The sequence below is a fragment of the Haliotis rufescens genome, unplaced genomic scaffold, assembly GCF_023055435.1.
Source record: "Haliotis rufescens isolate VD_foot unplaced genomic scaffold, xgHalRufe1.0.p SCAF_20, whole genome shotgun sequence".
Classification (NCBI taxonomy): Eukaryota; Metazoa; Mollusca; class Gastropoda; order Lepetellida; family Haliotidae; genus Haliotis; species Haliotis rufescens.
Window position 1 is genome coordinate 5,784,267 of NW_025963891.1, and position 22,556 is coordinate 5,806,822.

The 22,556-nt window shown below is 40.3% G+C and overlaps 1 protein-coding gene across 4 annotated transcripts; it reads left to right on the top strand.

Annotated features, from left to right (window-relative positions):
* Positions 1-1,606: 1,606 nt before the first annotated feature.
* LOC124150402 (calcium uptake protein 1, mitochondrial-like) lies at positions 1,607-21,752 on the top strand. Of its 4 annotated transcripts, XM_046522402.2 has the most exons (14): positions 1,607-1,756; positions 3,276-3,662; positions 4,149-4,278; positions 5,219-5,381; positions 6,143-6,180; positions 8,489-8,515; positions 9,535-9,555; positions 15,430-15,544; positions 16,932-17,014; positions 17,382-17,576; positions 17,823-17,963; positions 19,127-19,235; positions 19,771-19,860; positions 20,872-21,752. In XM_046522402.2, exons 2-14 carry the CDS (start codon positions 3,283-3,285, stop codon positions 21,021-21,023), a joined length of 1,644 nt encoding a protein of 547 aa, XP_046378358.2. In that variant the 5' UTR covers positions 1,607-1,756; positions 3,276-3,282; the 3' UTR covers positions 21,024-21,752. The 4 variants fall into 4 exon arrangements, with proteins under 4 accessions (XP_046378358.2, XP_046378359.2, XP_046378360.2 ...); XM_046522403.2 differs by lacking the exon at positions 9,535-9,555; XM_046522404.2 differs by lacking the exon at positions 8,489-8,515.
* Positions 21,753-22,556: the final 804 nt, after the last annotated feature.

Below are 22,556 nucleotides of genomic sequence, written 5' to 3' on the forward strand. Positions count from 1 at the left end.
TGGATAAGACACGAAAAGAAATTCGGAAAAAGATTCGTTATTACGAAAAGAAATTCGTCGTACGGACAAAAAGATTCGTTATTACTTAAATAATTTCGTTATTACGGAATACGGAAAAAGATTTGTTATTACGAAAAAATATTCGGTATAACTAAATTATTTCCATAATAACGAATCTTTTTCCGTTATAACGAATATATTTTCGTAATAACGAATCTTTTGCCGTATTCCGTAATAACGAAATTATTTATTTACGGTCTTTGAAAGGCATTTAGAAGTGATTCACATAAGGAAAAAATATGTGGATGTCACCTTCTTTATTATGAGGAACACAACGTTTCGGAGTATATGCTTACAAGTGAAAACGTTGTGTTCCTCATAATAAAGAAGTTGACGTCCATTTATTCTCTTCCCTATGAAATTATTTCCGTAATATCGAATCTTTTTACCTTTATAACGAATTTCTTTACGTGTCTTTTCCATATTTCAATTTTGACCCCAATAGGCTTTCGTATATGACACAGATACCATGTATCGGTTTGTGGTCTGTATCACTACACCTTCGATGCTTCTGTCCTGTTAATCTCATTCATTTTTATGTCGTTGTCTTTGTACATTAACCCCTGCTCATTGGCTTCGTCATTATATTGTTATCTTTGTAAACTAATGCCGCCTTTGTGTAAATATTATATTGTTATCTTTGTACATTAACCCTATCTTGTGTAATCATTGCATCATGTATATATTAACTCTTATGCGCTTACTCAGTATTCGCCTGATGAAGGAGCAAGACGTAGCTTTTCTATCAATAAAACGTGTCATGTATTCATGTTCTTCCAACTTCTAAATGCCTATCAAATACATCGAACGCCAATTTATAGTATACACAAAATTTACACTGTTGTAAATATCATGTTTAAATATTTAAAAAGAATGATGCTGGTGAATTAAGATACCCTTTTATATGGTAATGTCACTTTTATACATGAAAAAATATTCAAAGTTTAAATTTATGTCTATTCTCTCTTTCTTTTGTTATAAGACGCTAACATTGAATTTGGAAATGTAGATATTAACTGATAACTGATTACATATATAATCTTTAAACCATTTTAATGCATGATGTGAATGTTGTAATTGATTGACTGAATATTTCAGTAGCCAATTAACTGGGGCTATTTGATGTGTGTCTATAGGCTAAATGAACAGTTGTGCTTGACTGAACGTATTTAACCGTTTCAGGTAAAGTAAACTGTTTCATTCTCTATAATTTGATTAATACTTGAAGTGTGTATCGATAGATTTATCGTGTCTTTTTCCAATTTTCTTTGACAGATTTGGAAATTCACGGCCATGTGGATATTTTTTATTTTTCCTATGACATTCAGAAAAGACGCACTATGAATCAATGATACAGAGTTGAATAGCCAGACTGAATGTAAATTTGTCGTAGATTACCTTTCTTGCTGATGATACGTTGTGAACTGTTCGTGAACATTTCCATTCCGAATAGTCGCCCGAACGCAAACAAAAAATGCACCCGCTATTTGCAACCGGTTTCAATATACGTGTAAATGATTGGCTTTTGGAAGACATTTTCACGCGGCAGCCAATCACAGAGTAGCTTTATCATTCGGTACAGAAGGAATAACACACCAAACATTTGTCGACTGGAGGAACATGGATGCCACTTAGTGGCTATGCTGACGAAAAGAACTTGAACTCCTGTCCAGTGTTTAATTAATAGTGCACGAAGGTTAGTCACCCTTGCATCTTACCCCATTGGCCCTTGTGTATTAAACTGGTATATGTTACCAGTAGGTCTCAGTGTTATTGCTGTATGTTATGCCCTTGGTAAGAAATAGTCTTGTCCAACGAAGTAAACGTTTGCACAGGATCGTGATTCGTATGTCAGTCATGGCAAAATGTCAGTCCCCTTTGACGGGTTGTACGAGAATGTTTTGATAATATCTAAATGTCAAGTCAGGTCCTAAGGACACCATCTCTATATATAGACAGCGTTTAAACACATGATAAATAGCTATGTCTCCCTATGTCTAGATGAAAAATGTCCAATTGCGAAATACCCCGTGGTTATTTCTGGGTAAGATCATCTGTCATAGCTGCAGTAACCGAGTCTCTGTGCTGCTACCAATTAGGCGATTTTGATAGACTTGTCGCCACACAGAGTTACAGGCTGTTCCATGTGTTTTCCTGATAGATTTTCGATTCGGAAATCTGAACGGCAGGTGTCTTAGGACATAAATATAAAGTGCAATGCAAATTTGGATTGGGGATCTATTAGGAAAACTCGTGTAGCTGCAAGTCAAAATCAAAATCCTTAATACACAGAGATACAGTCACCACAGTTACTGCCCAATACCCAGAAGGATAAATGCTCTACACTGAATTGTCTGATTTGCCTCACCAGGAAGCAATTTTATGGTCACTGTATTATTCTCAGGTTGTCGTATCAGCTGAGAACTGCATAACGAATGCTGGGTTTGGTTAATCACTGTTTACTGATATATTAAGAGACGTCTGTACAGGCTGACGGCTTCCTGGGACTCACGCCGCACATGCGTATAGATGTACAATGCCAATAGTCTAGGATGCTAGTATCCTGACGGATAATTATGGATCATATATTATTATAGGTATATTAATGTCAATCTGTTACAGTGACAAGACCCTTGTCTATACCAGCCTAGATTGTCCTTGGGACTGAATGTTATGGTGATTTGGTGGTTAAGTTGTGAGATTTGAGTGATTGTGTCATCATACGTCATTAGCATGGTGCTGACCATATCCCCGCATCCATTCTGACATTTGTTATCAGCTGTTCAGTATGTGCATGTTACATAAACAGAGAGACCAGCTGGGTGAGGGATTCAGGCAAACAGCATGTATTATGGTCCTTTGGTGATGCTGGGCTTGGGTTAATAGATATTACTAGAAAGTTTCATTAACATGATTAAAGTCACTGAAAGCACATTTAGTGTACCAACTCAAAAGTTGATCTTGTAGTAGCAACTAATGTTTACCTAAATTGCACTCTCTGCTTCACATATGTAGGGTACCGTAGATCCTTGTCTTCAGTCCTAATCGATCCACGCCACCTGGGTATGATGACACACAATGAACAAAGTCTCTGAGCTCAACCACTCGATCCATCCAGTCGCTTCTTACGACCAGCGGTAATATTTCATGTTGGATGTAACTTGTTATTCCTTTCTTATGTATGATGGATAATGTGGCAAATATGTCTTTTTCAGGTCAATCATGTGGAAATTGGGCTCATTTAAGGTCAAAAGAGAGGGCACGATGCTTGCCATGGAATTTGCAAAGTTACTACAACAGAGAGGGTCAGCCCTGAGGACTGTGTGCATGGCTCCCAGAGTTTTCAGTCGTGCCTCTCACACACACAAGCATCCATCATCTTTGTCATCACTGCCGCCAGTTCATGTTGTGTGTCTGCCTTTATATAGATCTCCATCAGCTGGATCACTGCCTCTCAACTCTCTTCACACACTCGCCAGCCTGACTGCCAAACAGACTCCGTATTCCAATTTCGGTCACAAGACACGTCCATCCAGTGGCTACACAAAGTTTTATTTTGCTCTCTTAGGCGGAGCCTTGCTTTTGTTTTTGGGATTTGATGGGTAAGTTCACATGGAATTTTGAATTGATCTCATAGGTGCCTCCTGATGTTATGGGGGGCGGTCGGGTAGCCTAGTGGTTCAAGCGTTCGCTTGTCACGCCGAAGACCCGGGTTCGATTAATGGGTACATTGTGTGAAGCCCATTTCTGGTGTCCCCCGCCTTGATATTGCTGGAATATTGCTAAAAGCGGCGTAAAACCATACTCACTCCTGATGTTATGGTCACTTACTATTAGTGGTCGGACAATACACCGATGCATCGGTGGATCGCGATATTTTTCTTCCCAATACTAAGTATCGATCACAGTCGCTCACTAAGTAACAAATATTGATTCATTCCTTAAGTGTTTACTTTAATGGCAGTTACACCGAACACTAATTGGTAGTGAAAATTAGTATTGAAAAAGTAAATATTTCCATCCATCAATTTAAATTTTCGGAAATGTTATGTGATACATTTGTAACAGTTGCTGTGGCATTGTTTCAGAATGACGATGTTGGCAAAGTGGTTGAAGGTGGATGCTGCTGCTGTAGAGGGGCAGTCCAGTGAGGCCGTCGAGCATGATGACGAAGGCAAGAAGACCAAGAAGAAGAAGATCGGCTTTAGAGACCGGAAGGTGGGCCAAGTATCTCATTGGTTCAAAACAACTTTACAAAATGTCAGATTGGAGTTGACTAATGTGCCTAGATTAATCAATCATGCAAGTTAATCACAGTCTGGTTGGGCATAACTTCATTTCAGCTGGGCCACAATGAACATGAGGAACTGACTCACATTTAGAGTCATGCTATGTGTTTGTGTGTTTGTTGTTTAACACTGCACTCACCAGACAATCCAGTGATTGACATCATGAGCGTCAATCTATGGAATTGGGATACGATGACATGCATCAACCAAGTCAGCGAGCCTGACCACCTGATCCTGTTGTGAACAAGTTAAAAAAGAAATAGTTTTACCTGTTACTTTGTTTCAGTCATATTATGAAACTAAGCATTTTTTTGGAAATGGCTGAAATCATCAGCTAAACCTTGTAACTGCGGAACTTGACATGACAGAAAATCCTTTTCAGATTTCTGTTTGTTCACCTCTGGCCCAATACATGAAGTATTCATTGTTGTTTGTTTGTTTGTTGTTTAACACCGCACTCAGCAATATTCCAGCTATATGATGGTCTGTAAATAATTGAGTCTCGACCAGACAATCCAGTGATTGACATCATTGGCATAAACCCACCCAATTGGGATCAATGACATGCATCAACCAAGTCAGAGCCTGACCACCCGTTCCTGTTAGTTGCTTCTTACGACAAGCAGTCGCTTTTTACGGCAAGCATGGGTTGCTGAAGACATATTCTCTACCAAGATCTTCACATGTCTCATGCCAGGTGTCATATCATGACTCATGTATTGTCATACGTATCTAAACTGAGTTAGACAGCAAAGTCTAGTCAGTTTCTTGTTCACATCATACTCTGTATTATTGTCTTTCAGTCAAGAGAACACAATGTACTTGTGGGCCAATTTACCTGACATTAGATGTAATCTCTTGTTGATCAGATCATTGGGTATGAAGACAGAATCAGAGCCTACTCAACCCCTGACAAGATTTTCCGGTACTTCGCCACCCTGAAGGTGCAGATAAACTCTGGGGTGTGGGAGGTGTTCATGACCCCTGAGGATTTTGTGCGCTCCATCACCCCTGGGATCAAACAGCCGGAAGGTAGGTAGCCGGCTGCATCACTGTAATACTCGACTCCATGCACAACAATATTTAATTTACAGCTTCATGAATCTGTTGGTCAATGTCTACAATATGTCAGTTGGTAAATAACTGAAATTTTCATTCGGGGCAGAATAGGTCCCCTGTGCCTCATGCTTGTCTCTTTCAGGGATTCCAGGGCAGAATAGGTCCCCTGTTCCTCATGCTTGTCTCTTTCAGGGATTCCAGGGCAGAATAGGTCCCCTGTTCCTCATGCTTGTCTCTTTCAGGGATTCCAGGGCAGAATAGGTCCCCTGTTCCTCATGCTTGTCTCTTTCAGGGATTCCAGGGCAGAATAGGTCCCCTGTGCCTCACGCTTGTCTCTTTCAGGGATTCCAGGGCAGAATAGGTCCCCTGTTCCTCATGCTTGTCTCTTTCAGGGATTCCAGGGCAGAAAAGGTCCCCTGTTCCTCATGCTTGTCTCTTTCAGGGATTCCAGGGCAGAATAGGTCCCCTGTTCCTCATGCTTGTCTCTTTCAGGGATTCCAGGGCAGAATAGGTCCCCTGTGCCTCACGCTTGTCTCTTTCAGGGATTCCAGGGCAGAATAGGTCCCCTGTGCCTCATGCTTGTCTCTTTCAGGGATTTTGGTGGGCAGAATAGGTCTCTTTGTCTCCCCTACCCTACCTACCCTACCCTACCCTAGAAATTGGCGCTGTATGTAGTGATACCGGCGCTGTATTCCCTCCTTGCGGCATTGTAATTGTGTGTCTGGTGTTTACAGGCCTTGGACTTGACCAGTTTAGAAAGTTCGACCCGAAGGTAGGTGGAGGCTGTGGCTGTACTACTTCTATCACAAGATAATCAATTACCATGATTCAGTAATTATGTGAAAATTTAAACAAACATTTTATTTAACTGAATTGGATGTTAACAGTTGACATTCAGTAACTTTTTAATTGAGGTAACTGAAATCATAGATTTAGAAGTACATGAAATAAAAGTCAATTTTGATAATTGCGTGAAAGAGTTTGCACAACTTAGAATCTAGACATACTAGACGAGTTTGGCTCCTGTAGAATAGTAAACATGCTTGATAACCAACTGTAGTATATCTCGTATCAAACCTCAGTCCAAACATAATCACAATTATTTCTCACACATTCATGTAATACTCATATAACTGATATTTCTGTCACTATGGGCAATAGAGTGAAGTTTTTCACATGAAATATTTCCTTTATCAGGAAATTGGGTATGTCTTTTGTACAGTCATGTTATGAAACTTGTCATTTCTTTAACTGAATTATTTCACGGGCAAGGTATTTCTTGAAAACATTAAGTCTCGTGATGTCCTGACTTGAATGACACAATGTGGTCTCCATTCCAAAAAAATACCATTTGGGCGGTTTTGTGAAATTGCAAATGCAGGTATGTAAGATGTATTATGTGTGACTGCAGTGGCTTTTAACTTAGAAAACAATATGTGAGGTTAAGTGGCTGCACTCTCTGCTGCTTTAGATGGAACTAGTTGATTGTATGGCAGCGTACCCCAATGTGGGTCATTGCACATCTCAATCACTGGATTGTCTTGTCCAGAGTTGGTTATTTACAGGCCATTGTCTTAGAGCTAAAAAAACCACCCAAACCCAAACAAATCATTGTTGGAAGTTTACTGCCCATGGGTGGGAATGTTTTTGGTATTTCTGGTATTTTGGTATATTGCTGAGTGTTGAGTTAAACAACAACAACAAACAATCAAACAAACAAACAACTATGAATACTTAATGGATCGGGCCTGAGGTGAACAAACAGAAGTCTGAATAGGATTTTTCATGTCATGTCATGTCATGTCATGTCTCGCAGTGACAAGGTTTAGCTGAGGTTTTATGAACTGTTGGAACGAGATGATTTCAGCCATTTCACAAAATGTCTAGTTTCATAATATGACTGGAACAAAGTAACAGGTAAAACTATTTCTTTTTTTACTTGTTCACAAACTAAAGACATGAAGTATCCCAATTGATGAATAACTGCCTCTTTTATCGGTTGTGAAGCTTGCACTGGATGAGAATGTATGTCAGTTACAGTATGCTGTGTGTGTGCAATACACTGATATGCTTCGTGGAAGAAGACCGTAGTTGCATATTGTAATTAATACCAGTCTCTACTTAAAGTATTAGAAGTGAGGAGGCAAGTTACCTTGATGCTTGGTTTATGGATCCACACAAATCCAACAAATTTTAAATATGATTCGATTTCTTTATAAATTAAAATTATTCTTTTTTTGCCCGCTGTTCAGATTTCACCACTGGTAATAAAAAGGAACTATCCCAAGTTTAATATGGTCCTTTCAAAGAAACACCCTGAGCAGCCTCAAAATATATTTTAATGTTTGATTTTATTGCAACCACCGACCTGATGGATTGATTTTTTTCTGTAAACCAAGTAATGAAAAACGGCCTCCTACATACGGTGTGAAACGTTCATTAGTCGTGGATCTAACCTTAGAGGTGTCAATGTAGAACTAATGGCGTAATGTTAGAGGGGAATGTGCATCATCTCAGCTACAGGGAGGCTTCAGGGTTGTCTATCCAGAGGAATTACAACCTTCTTGCTCTGTCAAATATTATCGATGTATAATAATGGTTCTGTTCAGCATAGCGTCTTCTGGTCATTCACCCGATGAATGGGGAAGATAAAACATTACATTGTCCTTGATTAACAAGTGTATTATATCTCCATTCTAGTATAACTACCCTGGACCCATTCGCCTCAGAACTTTTGGAAGCCACATTCACAATTCTCTTATCACCAACTGAGGTCAGAATTCTCTTGCATAAATCTGTAATTTATGTTTAGCATCTTGTCATTTGAATCTGGCTCCAAATAAAAGTAATTATAGCAACTGGAATGGAGATATAACACACTGGATGATCAAAAATGCATTGAAATGTGGTAGAGAGTAAATAATTTAGAATGTCATGTCCATCACACTTTCATATCGGAGCCTCCAGTAGCTAGATGAGCCACATCAGTGGTGAGGCAAGCAGCACACAAGGCCTACATGTACACTGTAAACATGGCGACGATGGTGACGAGCACGATAAATGTAATGTTTTTGTTCCAGAGCCAGACCACCAGTAGAGAAGGAAATGTATGCTATGTTTTCATTGTCAATTCACCTGCTGTGTCACACCCATTGTTTCCGTGTCCTGAAATGAACAGTTTTAGTAGCTTAGGGAATCTGTTTAGAAGTGGCAGTCAAGTTTGATTTGCTAAACAAACACGCTATGAGCCTTTACAAGAGTTGCGATAAAAAAGACATTTTCTACAAAAACATAACATGCCTATGGCAATGGAGTAGGTATCCTCTTATGTACAAGTTCGTGTTTACAAAGGTGATGTCAGTGACCTATAGCGTCACTGATTGTACAGAGTTAGTTCCCTTAGCTACCGGGCTAGATCCTTGGTCTGTGACAATCTCATTAAAATCAGATCTTTGTTTTCGCTACCGCTAAACAAAGATCTGAGGACATCCCATTACAGGTCACGTCAGAATGACCTTTCGCGAATTTTGACCGACCAATGAAATGACTGACAAGAAATCGACATTGGCCAATCAGATGGCAGCCTTCTCGAGCTTTACGACATTGGTTTCAAACTGGCGACTACGCTTCAAAACATATTTTAATGTATTCTCGATTAAAAAGTTTAAAACTGATAAGAGGAACATGCTGGAATGGCTTATAGATGGCCTAGATTGTATGGATATAATCATAAAACCTGTAACTGTCGTTTGGAATACCCTGTGTTAAATATATTGTGGTAGCATGATTAGAAAACACATTTCGACTGTCACTGGTAAGAGACGCTCTGATTGGTTGGATGAAAGGTCGTGCTGACATGACCCGTAATGGGATGTCCTCAGATCTTTGTTCAGCGATAGCGAGAACTAAGATCTGATTTTATTGAGATTGGGTCTGTGAGGACCATGCCTGTGAGATGTGCCAACGTGGTAAATATCTAGGATCTGCATCACTTGGGCTCCCACATGAAACTGACAGCTTGTAACTGAAATACTGTTGAAAGCAGCTCTACCCCCTAACTGGTGACATGTATTTGTGTGGTATAAGATGCGCATCTAACGTATGGCTGTTTTTGTATTGAACGTAGAAGGATAACCTGTTTGAGATGGTGAGTGCGCCTCTTCCTCTCCTCTGCTGCTGCTGCCCTACTAACAGTTCTAGAGTGTCTCCTTCTTTCTGCATGGCAGTGCATTTCTTTAGAACAATTTCTCCATATTTCTCCATTTTAGGTTGATACGGTCTGTTATGCCCCATTCCTGTGTTTTAGTTTTAAGTTGAGTTGAGTACTAGTTTTCAAATTTTATTCAGATGGTATTATTGAGTGAGTCAATCTTGTTATTGAAGTGAAGTAATTATAATTGATGAAAGAATAATCTACTTCCATCTATCAGTACTATTTCAAGGGCATTTCTTAAATAGGAAAATAATTCCCCTATTAAATTCTAGGGTTCAACATTTAGATTGTTCACAACAGGTACCAGTGTAATTTTTGATTGAGAAGTATTTACATAAGAGGTACCTCAAATACAAAATATTCTTCCAGTGAACTTTTGGGACTTGTGTAGGTAACTTAGGCCCATTGTAGTACATGCATCTATAGTGATGAGGTGACAGGGCTACTCAAGTAGAGACAGCGCAGTTGCTTCACCGCTACACAGTCTTATCTTTATAGTGACCTGGTGATAGGAGTTTAGAATTGTTCCCCAGCAACCTCTGCTTGTCGTATGAAGCGACTCCATGGATCGGGGGTGCAGGCATCGGATGTTGCTCATAAATATAATCACTGGTTTGTCTGGTCCTGTCAGAGAGCTGGAATATTGCTAGGTACAAAAACAAGGAAAAAAACTGATGACATACTATAGATAAGGCAGTCATGAGTCAGACGTACATATTCTGTGGTGTGAGCATGACTGCAATACTTTTCACCAGTGTTTGAAATCATTTTGAAACCCAACAAGACAGTCCATAAATGTTGCCTGCCCATCTTCAAAGTTACCTGCCCGCATTGTAAACATAAATACTGAAATATTGTGAAAAAATTGAGACAAGTTGTGTCTTTAATCAGTTGAAATGATGCAAACAAAGACTGTGTCTTAAAGTTATCTGCCAAACAGTCGGGCAGGTGAAGGAAAATTTCATGCAGCCGACAGAAAACTTACCAGCCACGGGCAAGGGGGCTGGCAGTTCAGTCTGACACGGCTTTTTACTGACGGTAGGTGCAGAGTCTGAGCTTCATGACTCCTGCAGTCACTACACATGTAGGGACTGGAATCAGCACTTAGTACAGAGCGACAACATGGTGCCCGTATTCGACCTCAACTTCGACATTCTAAATAGCATTACTGAAAGATATTGTCCCTCTGCAGTTAGGGGTTATTATTAAATGCTTACATAGTATACATCATAAAATCTTAACTAGCAGATCAAGCAGCTGTTATCTGTAGGAAGGGATCAGATTTGCCATGACCCTTTAAGTAAATTAAGTATGGCAGTAAAACTATCAAACGCCAGGAGGGCGAGCACTGACAAATGATACGATCGTTGTAACAATTGATCTGTGTCACTGACCACATGTCCAAAACACCCAGCTGGCTGTGGATCAGCTCTATCTAGAACCAGTCATGCATGTTAGAAGAAGACAATTTGCTTGTGTATGGTAAGCTTCTAAACGCTAGCTACTGAGTGAATATGTAGTGACTCACAGGTACATTTGTACCAAAAGTAATATGCAGGGTAATCCTACTCACATCCTCACGTTCAGCATCAAATGAAGCCATCTGACCTCGAGGACTGTGTGTAGGGAATGGCTAGTTGTTGCAGTTGGCTCTATTTCTGATTCTTCCTTTGAATGGCATTACCTTCAATAACTGTACAAAAGTTTATTGAAATGTGTTTATGCATGTTTTCACTTTTCAACTTGGAAAATCGTGTTTCTTGTTTATCTTTCCATTTTCTCATGTTAGTTGAGATATTTGATATTTATGTCCGTGTTTTTGCCTCTATTTTCAATTAGTGTTTTTTTCTCTTGCTCATGTTACTTCTCCCCAATGTATTGTCCCTTTTAATGTTCTGACTTTATGCTACTTGTATCTCTTTCACCACTTCAGATGTGTGTGTGTGTGCGTGTGTGTCATTTGGGGCTTGAGTAGGCCCCTAGATCCCTTTGTCCAACTGGGACCGCCTCCATGCTTTAGTGGATAGAACACTTGTATGGGAAGGTTGGTTGTTCAGTCCCCTGGCTGCGTCATGCCAAAGACATTTGAAGTATTCGGTGTCTGAGTGAGGAATCATGTTAAAATGTGGCATGGTATCTCAGTTGTCTAGCACTATATGGACTCGTACAAGCAGCCATACAAACACTTGTACATGCACGTGTCTATAAAAGTACAATAATCTTGAACGCGACGTTAAATCCCATTTCACCTAACCTCTCCCTTTGTCCAACTGCCGAGTCCAGAAGTGCCGCTGTCACGTGCAGTGGTGACTCATGGAGATTGGATGGACACAATGGCAGCTGAATGTGATAGCCGTTGAGGGATAACTTCCCAGTTTGACAAAGTCTGCGGTGAGCTGACTAATTTCTTGTGTTGTGATATCATGTTGTCTATATCACACCCAGGTCATTTCAGTAGCTTAAAGTGTCAACTTCACGTCGATATTCAATATGTGCACATGCAGCATTTATCCAGGGTCTGAGTCACCACCCTGTGTTTCTGACCCGAGAATGAGTCCCACACACTCACTCAAACCACTGCTATGTTTTGTCCTGTAGGACTGTTTGTCACTCATATGGTCAAACCCATCTTGGTCTTGTCTACCTCTTCTTGTTGAAAGTGGTATAGCCCCTGACTGAGAATATTGACATCTGGTCCCATGAAGTTTGTGTAAACTTGCCTCGCTCCACCGATACCATGGGTTCAATTCCCCATATAGATAGTGGTGAACTTTGTGATGGCCTCCCCTGCAGGGAGAATGCCAGAATATGGAGGCATAAAACCATTCACATTTGCTCATCTTGACGACAGGGCCTGAAGTACAATTTAGATGCATGTTTCCATGATATGCACTGCATCAGGTTGCCATAGTTACAGGTGGCCATATGCTGTTTCCTGGGGTGTGCACCTACCTACCTCAACAGCTGTGCTGACATCACCATCGTAATGGATCACTGTTTATCAACTGATGTTCCATCATGAGACAGTATTACTTGCTCATTCTTCACTCTGTCTGTTTTCATGCTGTCATACATTTAATCACCATTCTGATGTGTAAATATGTTGTCTTTGTCTGTGGGAATCTGGCCCAGGAAAGCAGGTCTATTTACCATTTTTACTATTTATTATCGTCTTCAATCTTTAACATTGCTGATCATTCATCTTCTGCTGTCTGTTTGCCTGCCTAACATCAGTCTGCCTGTCTATCTGTCAGACTGCCTATCTATGAGACTGCCTATCTGTCAGACTGCATATCTATGACACTGCCTTTCTGTCAGTCTATCTATGAGACTGCCTATCTCTTAGACTGTCTATCTGTCAGACTGCATATCTATGACACTGCCTTTCTGTCAGTCTATCTATGACACTGCCTATCTCTTAGACTGCCTATCTGTCAGACTGCCTATCTGTCAGACTGCGTATTTATGAGACTATCTATGGCATGGTTTACAGCAACCTGTCTCTGAGGCGTGATTGCCGCATGGCTCTGTCATCTGCCATCTTTACATGTGGCACATTCACCATCTTTAACCACTTCTGCTGTGTTGTACAGAAACTCTTTGTTACCCAGTGTGATACATGTATTTGAAATGCACCTTTTGACTTCTTATATATGATACATACAGTAGATGCTTGGATATATTTGTAAGAATGCATCCAGCTTTGGAGGTAGTTGTGCTAGTTTGTATGCCATATTTGATCCAGTAGGTAGCATCTATATACCTGTTATTTATCAACCCTAACGACACTGTTGACTGATTTGATCACAATCATACAGCTTCACAACTTGCTGCAAATATATGACCATATCTTTCACCCCTCACCACTGCATATTCCCTGCCTGGTGCGATATCAGTTATATACGCTAGGCACGTCCATCTGAATCCTTCCAGTGCACCATTAGCCAATAGATGTGATAGTAACACTGGATTGTGCCACATAATTAAAGAGTTGAACCAGCTTACTGTAGATTTTGATATATTCAAGAGTAAGGCAAATTCAGTCTTTCTGACATAGTTTATATGTCGATCTCACTGAAAGTTTGAAACAGATGGTAATTTTATATATGTACCAGAAATCACATTTCATAAAAACCCTGGTGTTTTGATTCTAACATTATGAATTTGATAGCAGCAAAGTGTAGGCCTGGTATTGAAACATACCTGGTCAGATTGTTATCCTGCTTGTGGACTAGCAAAGACTATGAGCTGTAATTTCAAGTCTTGGGTTTAATTAAGAGATTCTGTCCACTTTCTGAGAAATCGTGTATCATAATATTTGCAAAGTTAGTTGGCCAGGTTTACAGCACAGAGTACCTATCTTGATGATTGGTGACAGTCACAGCTGTCAGTGAGCTTCACAAATGAATTCATTATCTGGTACAATATTCCTCCCGAGCCGGAGCAGGGCTTCTAAACATGTTCCTGTCCTGTTGTGTTGCGGAAGCTGGGGATGAGCAGCAGCCATCTTGATACTGTAAATTCTCAATACATCATTTTGCTGGAAAAACAGGTGGTTCCCATGGCTATAAAAATTATGCATGGAATTATATGTTTAATCCAGCTATTTCACAGATAAAGCTTAGCTTCCTGTACCTTTCTTACTTAAGTAATAAAGTGTGTAGTTTGGTCCTAGTTCTCTGTGAAGATTTACGGAATTTGGTAGAAGTGTTTGGTGCAACTCTTCAGAAGTGGGAACCACACCATTTAGAGGGTATTCAAAATGGCCGACTCATCCCTGTCTAGTCTCCTTACAATCTACGTGTTTTCATTTCTGTCGTTGGAACAGTTACAACTATTTCTTGTGCTTATTTAGTGTGGGTTATTCTTTTTCTGATCTATTTATTTTGACTGTAATTATTCAGTTTAGATGTGAAATTGTTTTTTTTAAATTTTATTTTTTGCTTGTTCTAAAACTAATAACTTTCCATTTTGATGTTTACACTGTGTGAATTTGCGTTATTGATGACACAGAAACAGTTTTCTACCTTTAATCCACACAACTGTTGATCTGAGATCCTATATTCAAATTAATTGTCATATATACTGAACAAAAGAAAGGTATGGATCATGAATATTTTGGGGGGATATTTTTATGAAATTGTATGCTCAGTCTTCACTAAAAAAAATATCCCCCCAAAGTATTCATAATCCCACACATTTTTGTTGAGTATATATGCTGAGCGTAATGAGAAAAACTGATCCTAAAATGCTGAAGCAGGGACTCGAGTCAGCCTTGTCTACTGATGTGTAGTGGAGGCTTGTATTTTGTCGCAGTAGATGGTGTGGTTTGGTAGACACAAGACAAGCCTGATTCTTGATCCCTGCTGTCCATTTTACATTTGACTGACACCTTTAATTGTATAACACTATTGTTCATGCTCAATGATGAATTATTTGTCACTAGGATGTAGGTTAGATTTTTTTTTAAAACAATTGTAATCTTTTATGTTGTAATAATGTCAGAAAACAGCTTAACACCATCATACTTTAAGTGCTTTAAAGACAACATTTAACCATATTAGCATGTTTAGCATAGAACAGTTTTCAGATCATTATCACTGCATAAAGAAATCATCAATAACATTTAGAAGCATTTGTTGAACAAGACATTGAATATATAGAAGCCATTGTTCTTTTTGTGTTCCTTCACTGGTAGTGTCCAGGCAGATACTGTCACATGCATGTCCTGGTATAGTCAACTCCCGCGTAGTGTAGGCAGCAGGCGCATGTTACATGAAAACCTGATGGGAGGGTCACATGTTTCAGCGGGAGAAGCTAGACGACATGTGCGAAGTGAGTCGTGACAGCATCTTCTACAAGCTGGGCCAGACAGGCCTCATCTCCTTCTCCGACTACATCTTCCTCCTCACTGTACTGTCGAGTAAGTCAACCATCCTGTCCGTACGTCCACCATCTTGTCTGTATGTCCACCATCTTCTCTGTATGTCATCTATCTTGTCTGTATGTCCACCATCTTGTCTGTACATCCACCATCTTGTCAGTATGTCATCCATCTTCTCTGTATGTCATCCATCTTCTCTGTATGTCATCTATCTTGTCTGTATGTCCACCATCTTGTCTGTACATCCACCATCTTGTCTGTACATCCACCATCTTGTCTGTATGTCATCCATTTTGTCTGTATGTCATCCATCTTGTCTGTACATCCACCATTTTGTCTGTATGTCATCTATTTTGTCTGTATGCCCATCATCTTGTCTGTATGTCTACCATCTTGTCTGTATGTCATCCATCTTGTCTGTACATCCACCATTTTGTCTGTATGTCATCTATCTTGTCTGTACGTCCACCATCTCGTCTATGTCATCCATCTTGTCTGTACATCCACCATCTTGTCTGTATGTCCATCTAGTCTGTATGTCATCCATCTTGTCTGTACATCCACCATCTCGTCTGTACATCATCCATCATGTCTATGTCCACCATCTTGTCTGTATGTCCAGTCTTGTCTGTATGTCACCCACCTTGCTTGTATGTCCACCATCTCGTCTGTATGTCATCCATCTTGTCTGTATGTCCACCATCTCATCTGTATGTCATCCATCTTGTCAGTATGTCCACCATCTTGTCTGTACATCCACCGTCTCATCTGTATGTCATCCACCTTGTCTGTACATCCACCATCTTGTCTGTATGTCCATCTAGTCTGTATGTCATCCATCTTGTCTGTACGTCCACTATCTTGTCTGTATGTCCACCATCTTGTCTGTATGTTAACCATCTTGTGTATGTGTCATCCATCTTACCGTATCTAGTCAAGTGGTAGAGCGTCTGCCAAGAGATCAGAAGGTCAAGGGTTCACCCGGCCATGTCATACCAAAAGATGTTGCTGTTACCTGTCTAGCGCTCGGCATTAATTGGCCAAAAAAAGGACTGCCTGGCTTGGAGTCAGTTTACTGTGTCTGAGGGTATTCATGTTAAACTGCAACATGGCATCTCAGTAAGCTAGCATTATAAAATCGGCATTAGTCCGGACAAGTGCACGCATGCACGCAGGCATGCACACACACCCTACCCAAGCTCATCTGTTCGTGAACCATCTTTTTTGTAAATCAATCACCTTGTCTGTTAGTCAATGATCTTGTCTCTAAGCCAATCATCCTGTCTACTGTCTACCATCTTGAGGTGACCATCCTGATATTCTACACTGTAGGGATGACAAATGCATCTGAGTATCCATGCCTTGTTAGTCAGCCCTTGCTTGGGAAAAGGTATACAATATTTTAATTTAGTACATTTATTTATAGCACCTCCTCGCAACTTTGAGATTGGGTTCCGAATGTTTGACCTAAATGGTGATGGGGAGGTTGAATACACAGAGTTCCAGAAGGTAAGATGATCAGACAGCCATGTTACTGCCACCTCCATCGCAAACTTTAGTTTATACTCCTTAACGTAAATTAAGAAGCAAAAGTGAATTTGTGGATAGGCTACTTAGCAACGTAAGTTGCAACCCTCCCATAATGGCACACAAGTTGACTGTACAGTAAAAAGGGTGAGGACTGGTTTGGTTATGGTAGTGTTGGCACTACCATTGCTAACTGCTACAGTATTCACCAGCTGAAGAAACATAACAAAATGGGGAGGATCCCTAGTTTCAGCTCACCTCTGAAGGTTTTAAGGGGACAGGAGATGACCACATGTTTTGAGTAGAGAGAAATACACTGCATTGCATCGTCAATACTCTGTGTGTGCAGGTACACGACGTGGTACAGAGTCAGACATCGATCGGGATGCGGCACCGCGACCACGCCAACACCGGCAGCGTCAACAAGGGCATGAGTTCCTCACTCCTCACCTACTTCTTTGGTGTGGACAGCAAGAAGAAGCTGACTGTACAGGGCTTCCTCGACTTCCAGAGACAACTCCAGACGGAGATCCTCAAGATAGAGGTAGGTTGTCTCCCCTGCACTTGTTTTGGATTTAAGATTTAAATAATGGCGGATAACTTCAGGAGAATGCATTAAATGGCAATGATACATTTGAAGGCTAGGCAATTTAGTTCCATGTACTTCTCCAGTGTCGTCCTCCATGATGTTGGTTGCTAAAAGCGGCGTAAACCATACTCACTCACTCCATCCCTCACTCCATGTACTTCTAATTTCTTTATCATGAGGTTATTTACATGACTTTTACAGTTCAATCGCTACAAGCAGGATGATGACACGATATCCGAGAAAGACTTTGGCAATGTCCTGATCACATATGCTGGAATGCCAGAGAAGAAAAAATTACGCATGTTGAAGAGAGTGAAGAAGAAGTTCAAGGAAAATCCAAGGGTGAGTTAAGGGAATCCTGGTGGTAGAGGCTGTATATATTGATATACACAAGGAGCGTGGTGGTAGAGGCTGTTATATTGATATACACTAGGAGCCTGATGATAGAGGCTGTTATGTTGATATACACAAGGACACCCTGGTGGTAGAGGCTGTATATATTGATATACACAAGGAGCGTGGTGGTAGAGGCTGTTATGTTGATATACACAAGGACACCCTGGTGGTAGAGGCTGTATATATTGATATACACAAGGAGCGTGGTGGTAGAGGCTGTTATGTTGATATACACAAGGACACCCTGGTGGTAGAGGCTGTATATATTGATATACACAAGGAGCATGGTGGTAGAGGCTGTTATATTGATATACACTAGGAGCCTGATGATAGAGGCTGTTATGTTGATATACACAAGGACACCCTGGTGGTAGAGGCTGTATATATTGATATACACAAGGAGCGTGGTGGTAGAGGCTGTTATATTGATATACACTAGGAGCCTGATGATAGAGGCTGTTAGGTTGATATACACAAGGACACCCTGGTGATAGAGGCTGTTATGTTGATATACACAAGGACACCCTGGTGATAGAGGATGTTATGTTGATATACACAAGGAGCGTGGTGATAGAGGCTGTTATGTTGATATACACAAGGACACCCTGGTGATAGAGGCTGTTATGTTGATATACACAAGGACACCCTGGTGGTAGAGGCTGTATATATTGATATACACAAGGAGCGTGGTGATAGAGGCTGTTATGTTGATATACACAAGGAGCATGGTGGCAGAGTTTTTTTTGTTGATATACACAAGGAGCGTGGTGGTAGAGGCTGTTATGTTGATATACACAAGGAGCGTGGTGATAGAGGCTGTTATGTTGATATACACAAGGGCACCGTGGTGATAGAGGCTGTTATGTTGATGAAAACAAGGAGCGTGGTGATAGAGGCTGTTATGTTGATATACACAAGGACACCCTGGTGATAGAGGCTGTTATGTTGATAAACACAAGGAGCGTGGTTATAGAGGCTGTTATGTTGATATACACAAGGACACCCTGGTGATAGAGGCTGTTATGTTGATATACACAAGGAGCGTGGTGGTATGGTCTGCCACATGGATATACTCAAGTAGACCTTGACCAATGTTCTGGCTGTTTCAGGGTATCGGGTTTAGTGAGTACACAGCGTTCTGGCTGTTTCTGAAGAGCATCAACGACGTGGACACGGCCCTCAGCTTCTACCACCTTGCCGGCGTCTCTATTGACATGGGTAATACTACATAGCTTCCAGTCTGCCATAAACTCTTAGTATCTTGTATCAAGTCGAGTACTTTAAACCAAAATTTTGCTGATGTGATTGGTTTGTAATAAATTTACATGTGTCAAATCTGTTTGAAACCTCGAAATTGAAAAAGCCTGTGTACACACATACAAAGCAAGGGTTAGAGTGACCGATCCAGTGTTCTGTATGTTGTGTGTTGATGATCGAGCTGAAACACATCTAACTTGTTTTTTCTATCAATATTTTCACAATTTCCCTCTATGGCCTGTAGGGATTCAGGTTAAGAACCGGTCAACGTTGCTGGTCATAAGATGCAATTTAATAGATTTGGAGATAAGGTTTTGTGACTTGATTGATTGCATGTCATGGTGCCTTAACTGTGTTAATTGTTGCTTATGATAACAATCACTGTATTGTATGATCCAAAATTAACAGACTGCCGTAATAAACTGGAATATTGCTGAGTGCCACATTAAGAAACAAACATCTGTGTAATGAATGAGATGTATGTTGTTGTTTTCAGAGACATTTCGCCATGTGGCCCGCACGGTGGCGCATGTAGAGCTGAGCGATCACGTCATCGATGTTGTCTTCACACTTTTTGATGAAAACAGTAAGACATACAAGTCCATTATATTCCTGACCTAGGTTGTTGAATATGGTCAGTGTATAGCAATGACAACCTGTACAAGAAAGCTTATCAGAGCTTGATGTAGCTAAACAAAACATGCACACGTGCAAGCTATTCTTGAAATATACAACCTAATATCTGTGTCTACATGCACCAAATGCATGTCCAAAGAATTGAATTTTGTGTGTGACTAACCCTTACGTACCTTCCACACAAAATCGAATTTTGAGGACACTCATTACCTCTCAAGTTTGTTCACCATATTACATCGTTTAGATGTAGTTTGTGATGCTTTCAGTTTCTTAGGCTTAATGTCATCAAACTTCAAGATTGTGTGCACAGGTTCCTATCACGTTTTACAGAATAACTTTACGGGACCAGGGTGCAACCTGGTTTTGTTTGGCGCAACTAGGTTTTCATGTCAACATGCATCTGGTGCAAATTAAATCTATTTCCTTAAATCGCCCTACTTATGATTGAAAAAAGTGGTCTCATTCTCATTGTAAGCTTATAAAATGAGTGGACATTTATATACTTACATGAGATTATTTTTTAAAACATAGACTAATTGATAAAGGTGCTTGAAGTAGTAATAATATATCAGTACATCACTGCCATAAATCATGTTTTTTTGCTGTCGTCATAATATAAGATTGGATTTAAAGATTTTGAACAGAAGTTCACTTCACTGTCACCTGTCCATAAACTGTTGAAAATCTGCAAAAATGATAGTGTGATGGAAGCCAAAATACTGGATTTAGGGCAGTGATGTACTGATATATTATTACTACTTCATGTACCTTTATCAATAAGTCTGGTACTAGTATGGTAGCCGTGTTTCATATTGCCATGGAATACCTCAGGCCCCGGTTAGATTCCTCACATGGGTACAATGTGTGAAGCCTGTTTCTCACGCCCCCGCTGTGATTTTGATAGAATATTGCTAAAATTACCACACAACCATACTGACTCTCACCCCCTCTCTCCCCCCAGATGACGGCCAGCTGAGTAACAAGGAGTTTGTGTCGGTGATGAAGCAGCGCGTGATGCGAGGCCTGGAGAAGCCGAAAGACACCGGCCTCATCAAACTACTTAATGCCATGTGGAAGTGTGGCAAATCACAGACCCAGACGTTCATCGACTGAAGGGGCTGCTTATCCATCTTGTTTCCTTGGCAACCAATGTCGGCATTATCCCCCCAGCACCAGAGGGTGCTCCTCCACACGCCCTTACCTTGGCGTCTGCTACCAAGGTCAGCATTGGTATGGAACGTGGTGAAATGCCAGACAGTGATATTTGACTCTCTTGACCTTACTGCACATCTTTCACTTGTTACTTTTTGATCTCACCTTTATTCAATTGGTATGAACTTCGGGTTGCCAATCAGTGTAGTAGATTTGTCTAGTGTGTTAACCACAACTCCGCCAGTCTACTGACACCTTTGAGAGTTATGATTGCTTAGTGCAGCATCAGCTACTGACGTTTGTATGGAGATGTATCCCCTGAACGTGTGTCTGAGACGGAATGAAGGAGGAAGTTAGAAGATGTTTGGTTGAAGGGTTAGCATCCAGGATACCCCTCCTATACACCTGTAGACAGAGGACTTAGAGAGTAAAATCCTGTTCAGTGTTCCTGTGTGGAGCATCTGATCGTAGCAAGATACAGGGGAAGGTTTATGGGATATTTCTTCTTCCTTCGGTTTCGAATCCTTATCATGTTTCTAGATGTGAGACACTCCGTAACGAAGTAGAGAAGAGTTTATATTGAGAGAGTATTCCGCTGTTGCTATTATCAGGCACCACAGATTCAAACAAGTATACTTTTGATCTATCTACTGTGATATACCTATCGATAATAAAATTGTTACCCAAAAATACTCTTGTGTTGTGATATACTAGAATATACAAACTTACTATTGCTGAATAGACTTCACAAGTATTGTCAAATAGCTTTACATACTGCATGTGGAGCTATGATGTTGGTAGATTTGTTGAGGCTGTATTGATTTGGGAACTGAAAACTTATTTTCCATTCTATCATGAGAGAATTAAATGTGAACATTTTGATGAGAGGTATAAGTGGGTATGTCAAATGTTTTCAGTAGGTTCTGGCTTTCATTACAGAAAATGACAGTATTGTTTGTTTGTTGTTAAGCAGCTCTCAGCAATATTCCAGCTTTATAACAGTGGTTGATAATCAACCATATTCATGAGCATCGATCTCCGCAATTGGGATATGATGACATGTATCAACCAACCAAGCCAGCCAGCCAGCCAGCCAGAAAAACACCTAATCCCACATCTTCAGCAACCAATGTTTGTCGTAAACTGTGACTAATTCCAACCCGGAATCTTCACAGGACGAATTGCCAGTTTAATGTGTTGTTTTTTTAGTCATATACTCGGTTCCAAAAGAAACAAAAGACATCTTATGTTGTCTAGAAACTTCTCTACATTGTTTAAGCTTCAATCTCTCTACAATGAATCTATCCCTGAAGAGAACCTTCATATTCATGAGACAACTGTCCAGAATGGTGTCTTTCCAAGCATGTGATAACAACATGCATTGTTTTAATAGGAAACATGGACTGTTGGAAGATATCTACAGCAACAAATGTTCTTCAGTTTCTTTGAGTGACACAGAATGCGCCATGCCCAGTTCAGGCAGAATTGATCGAT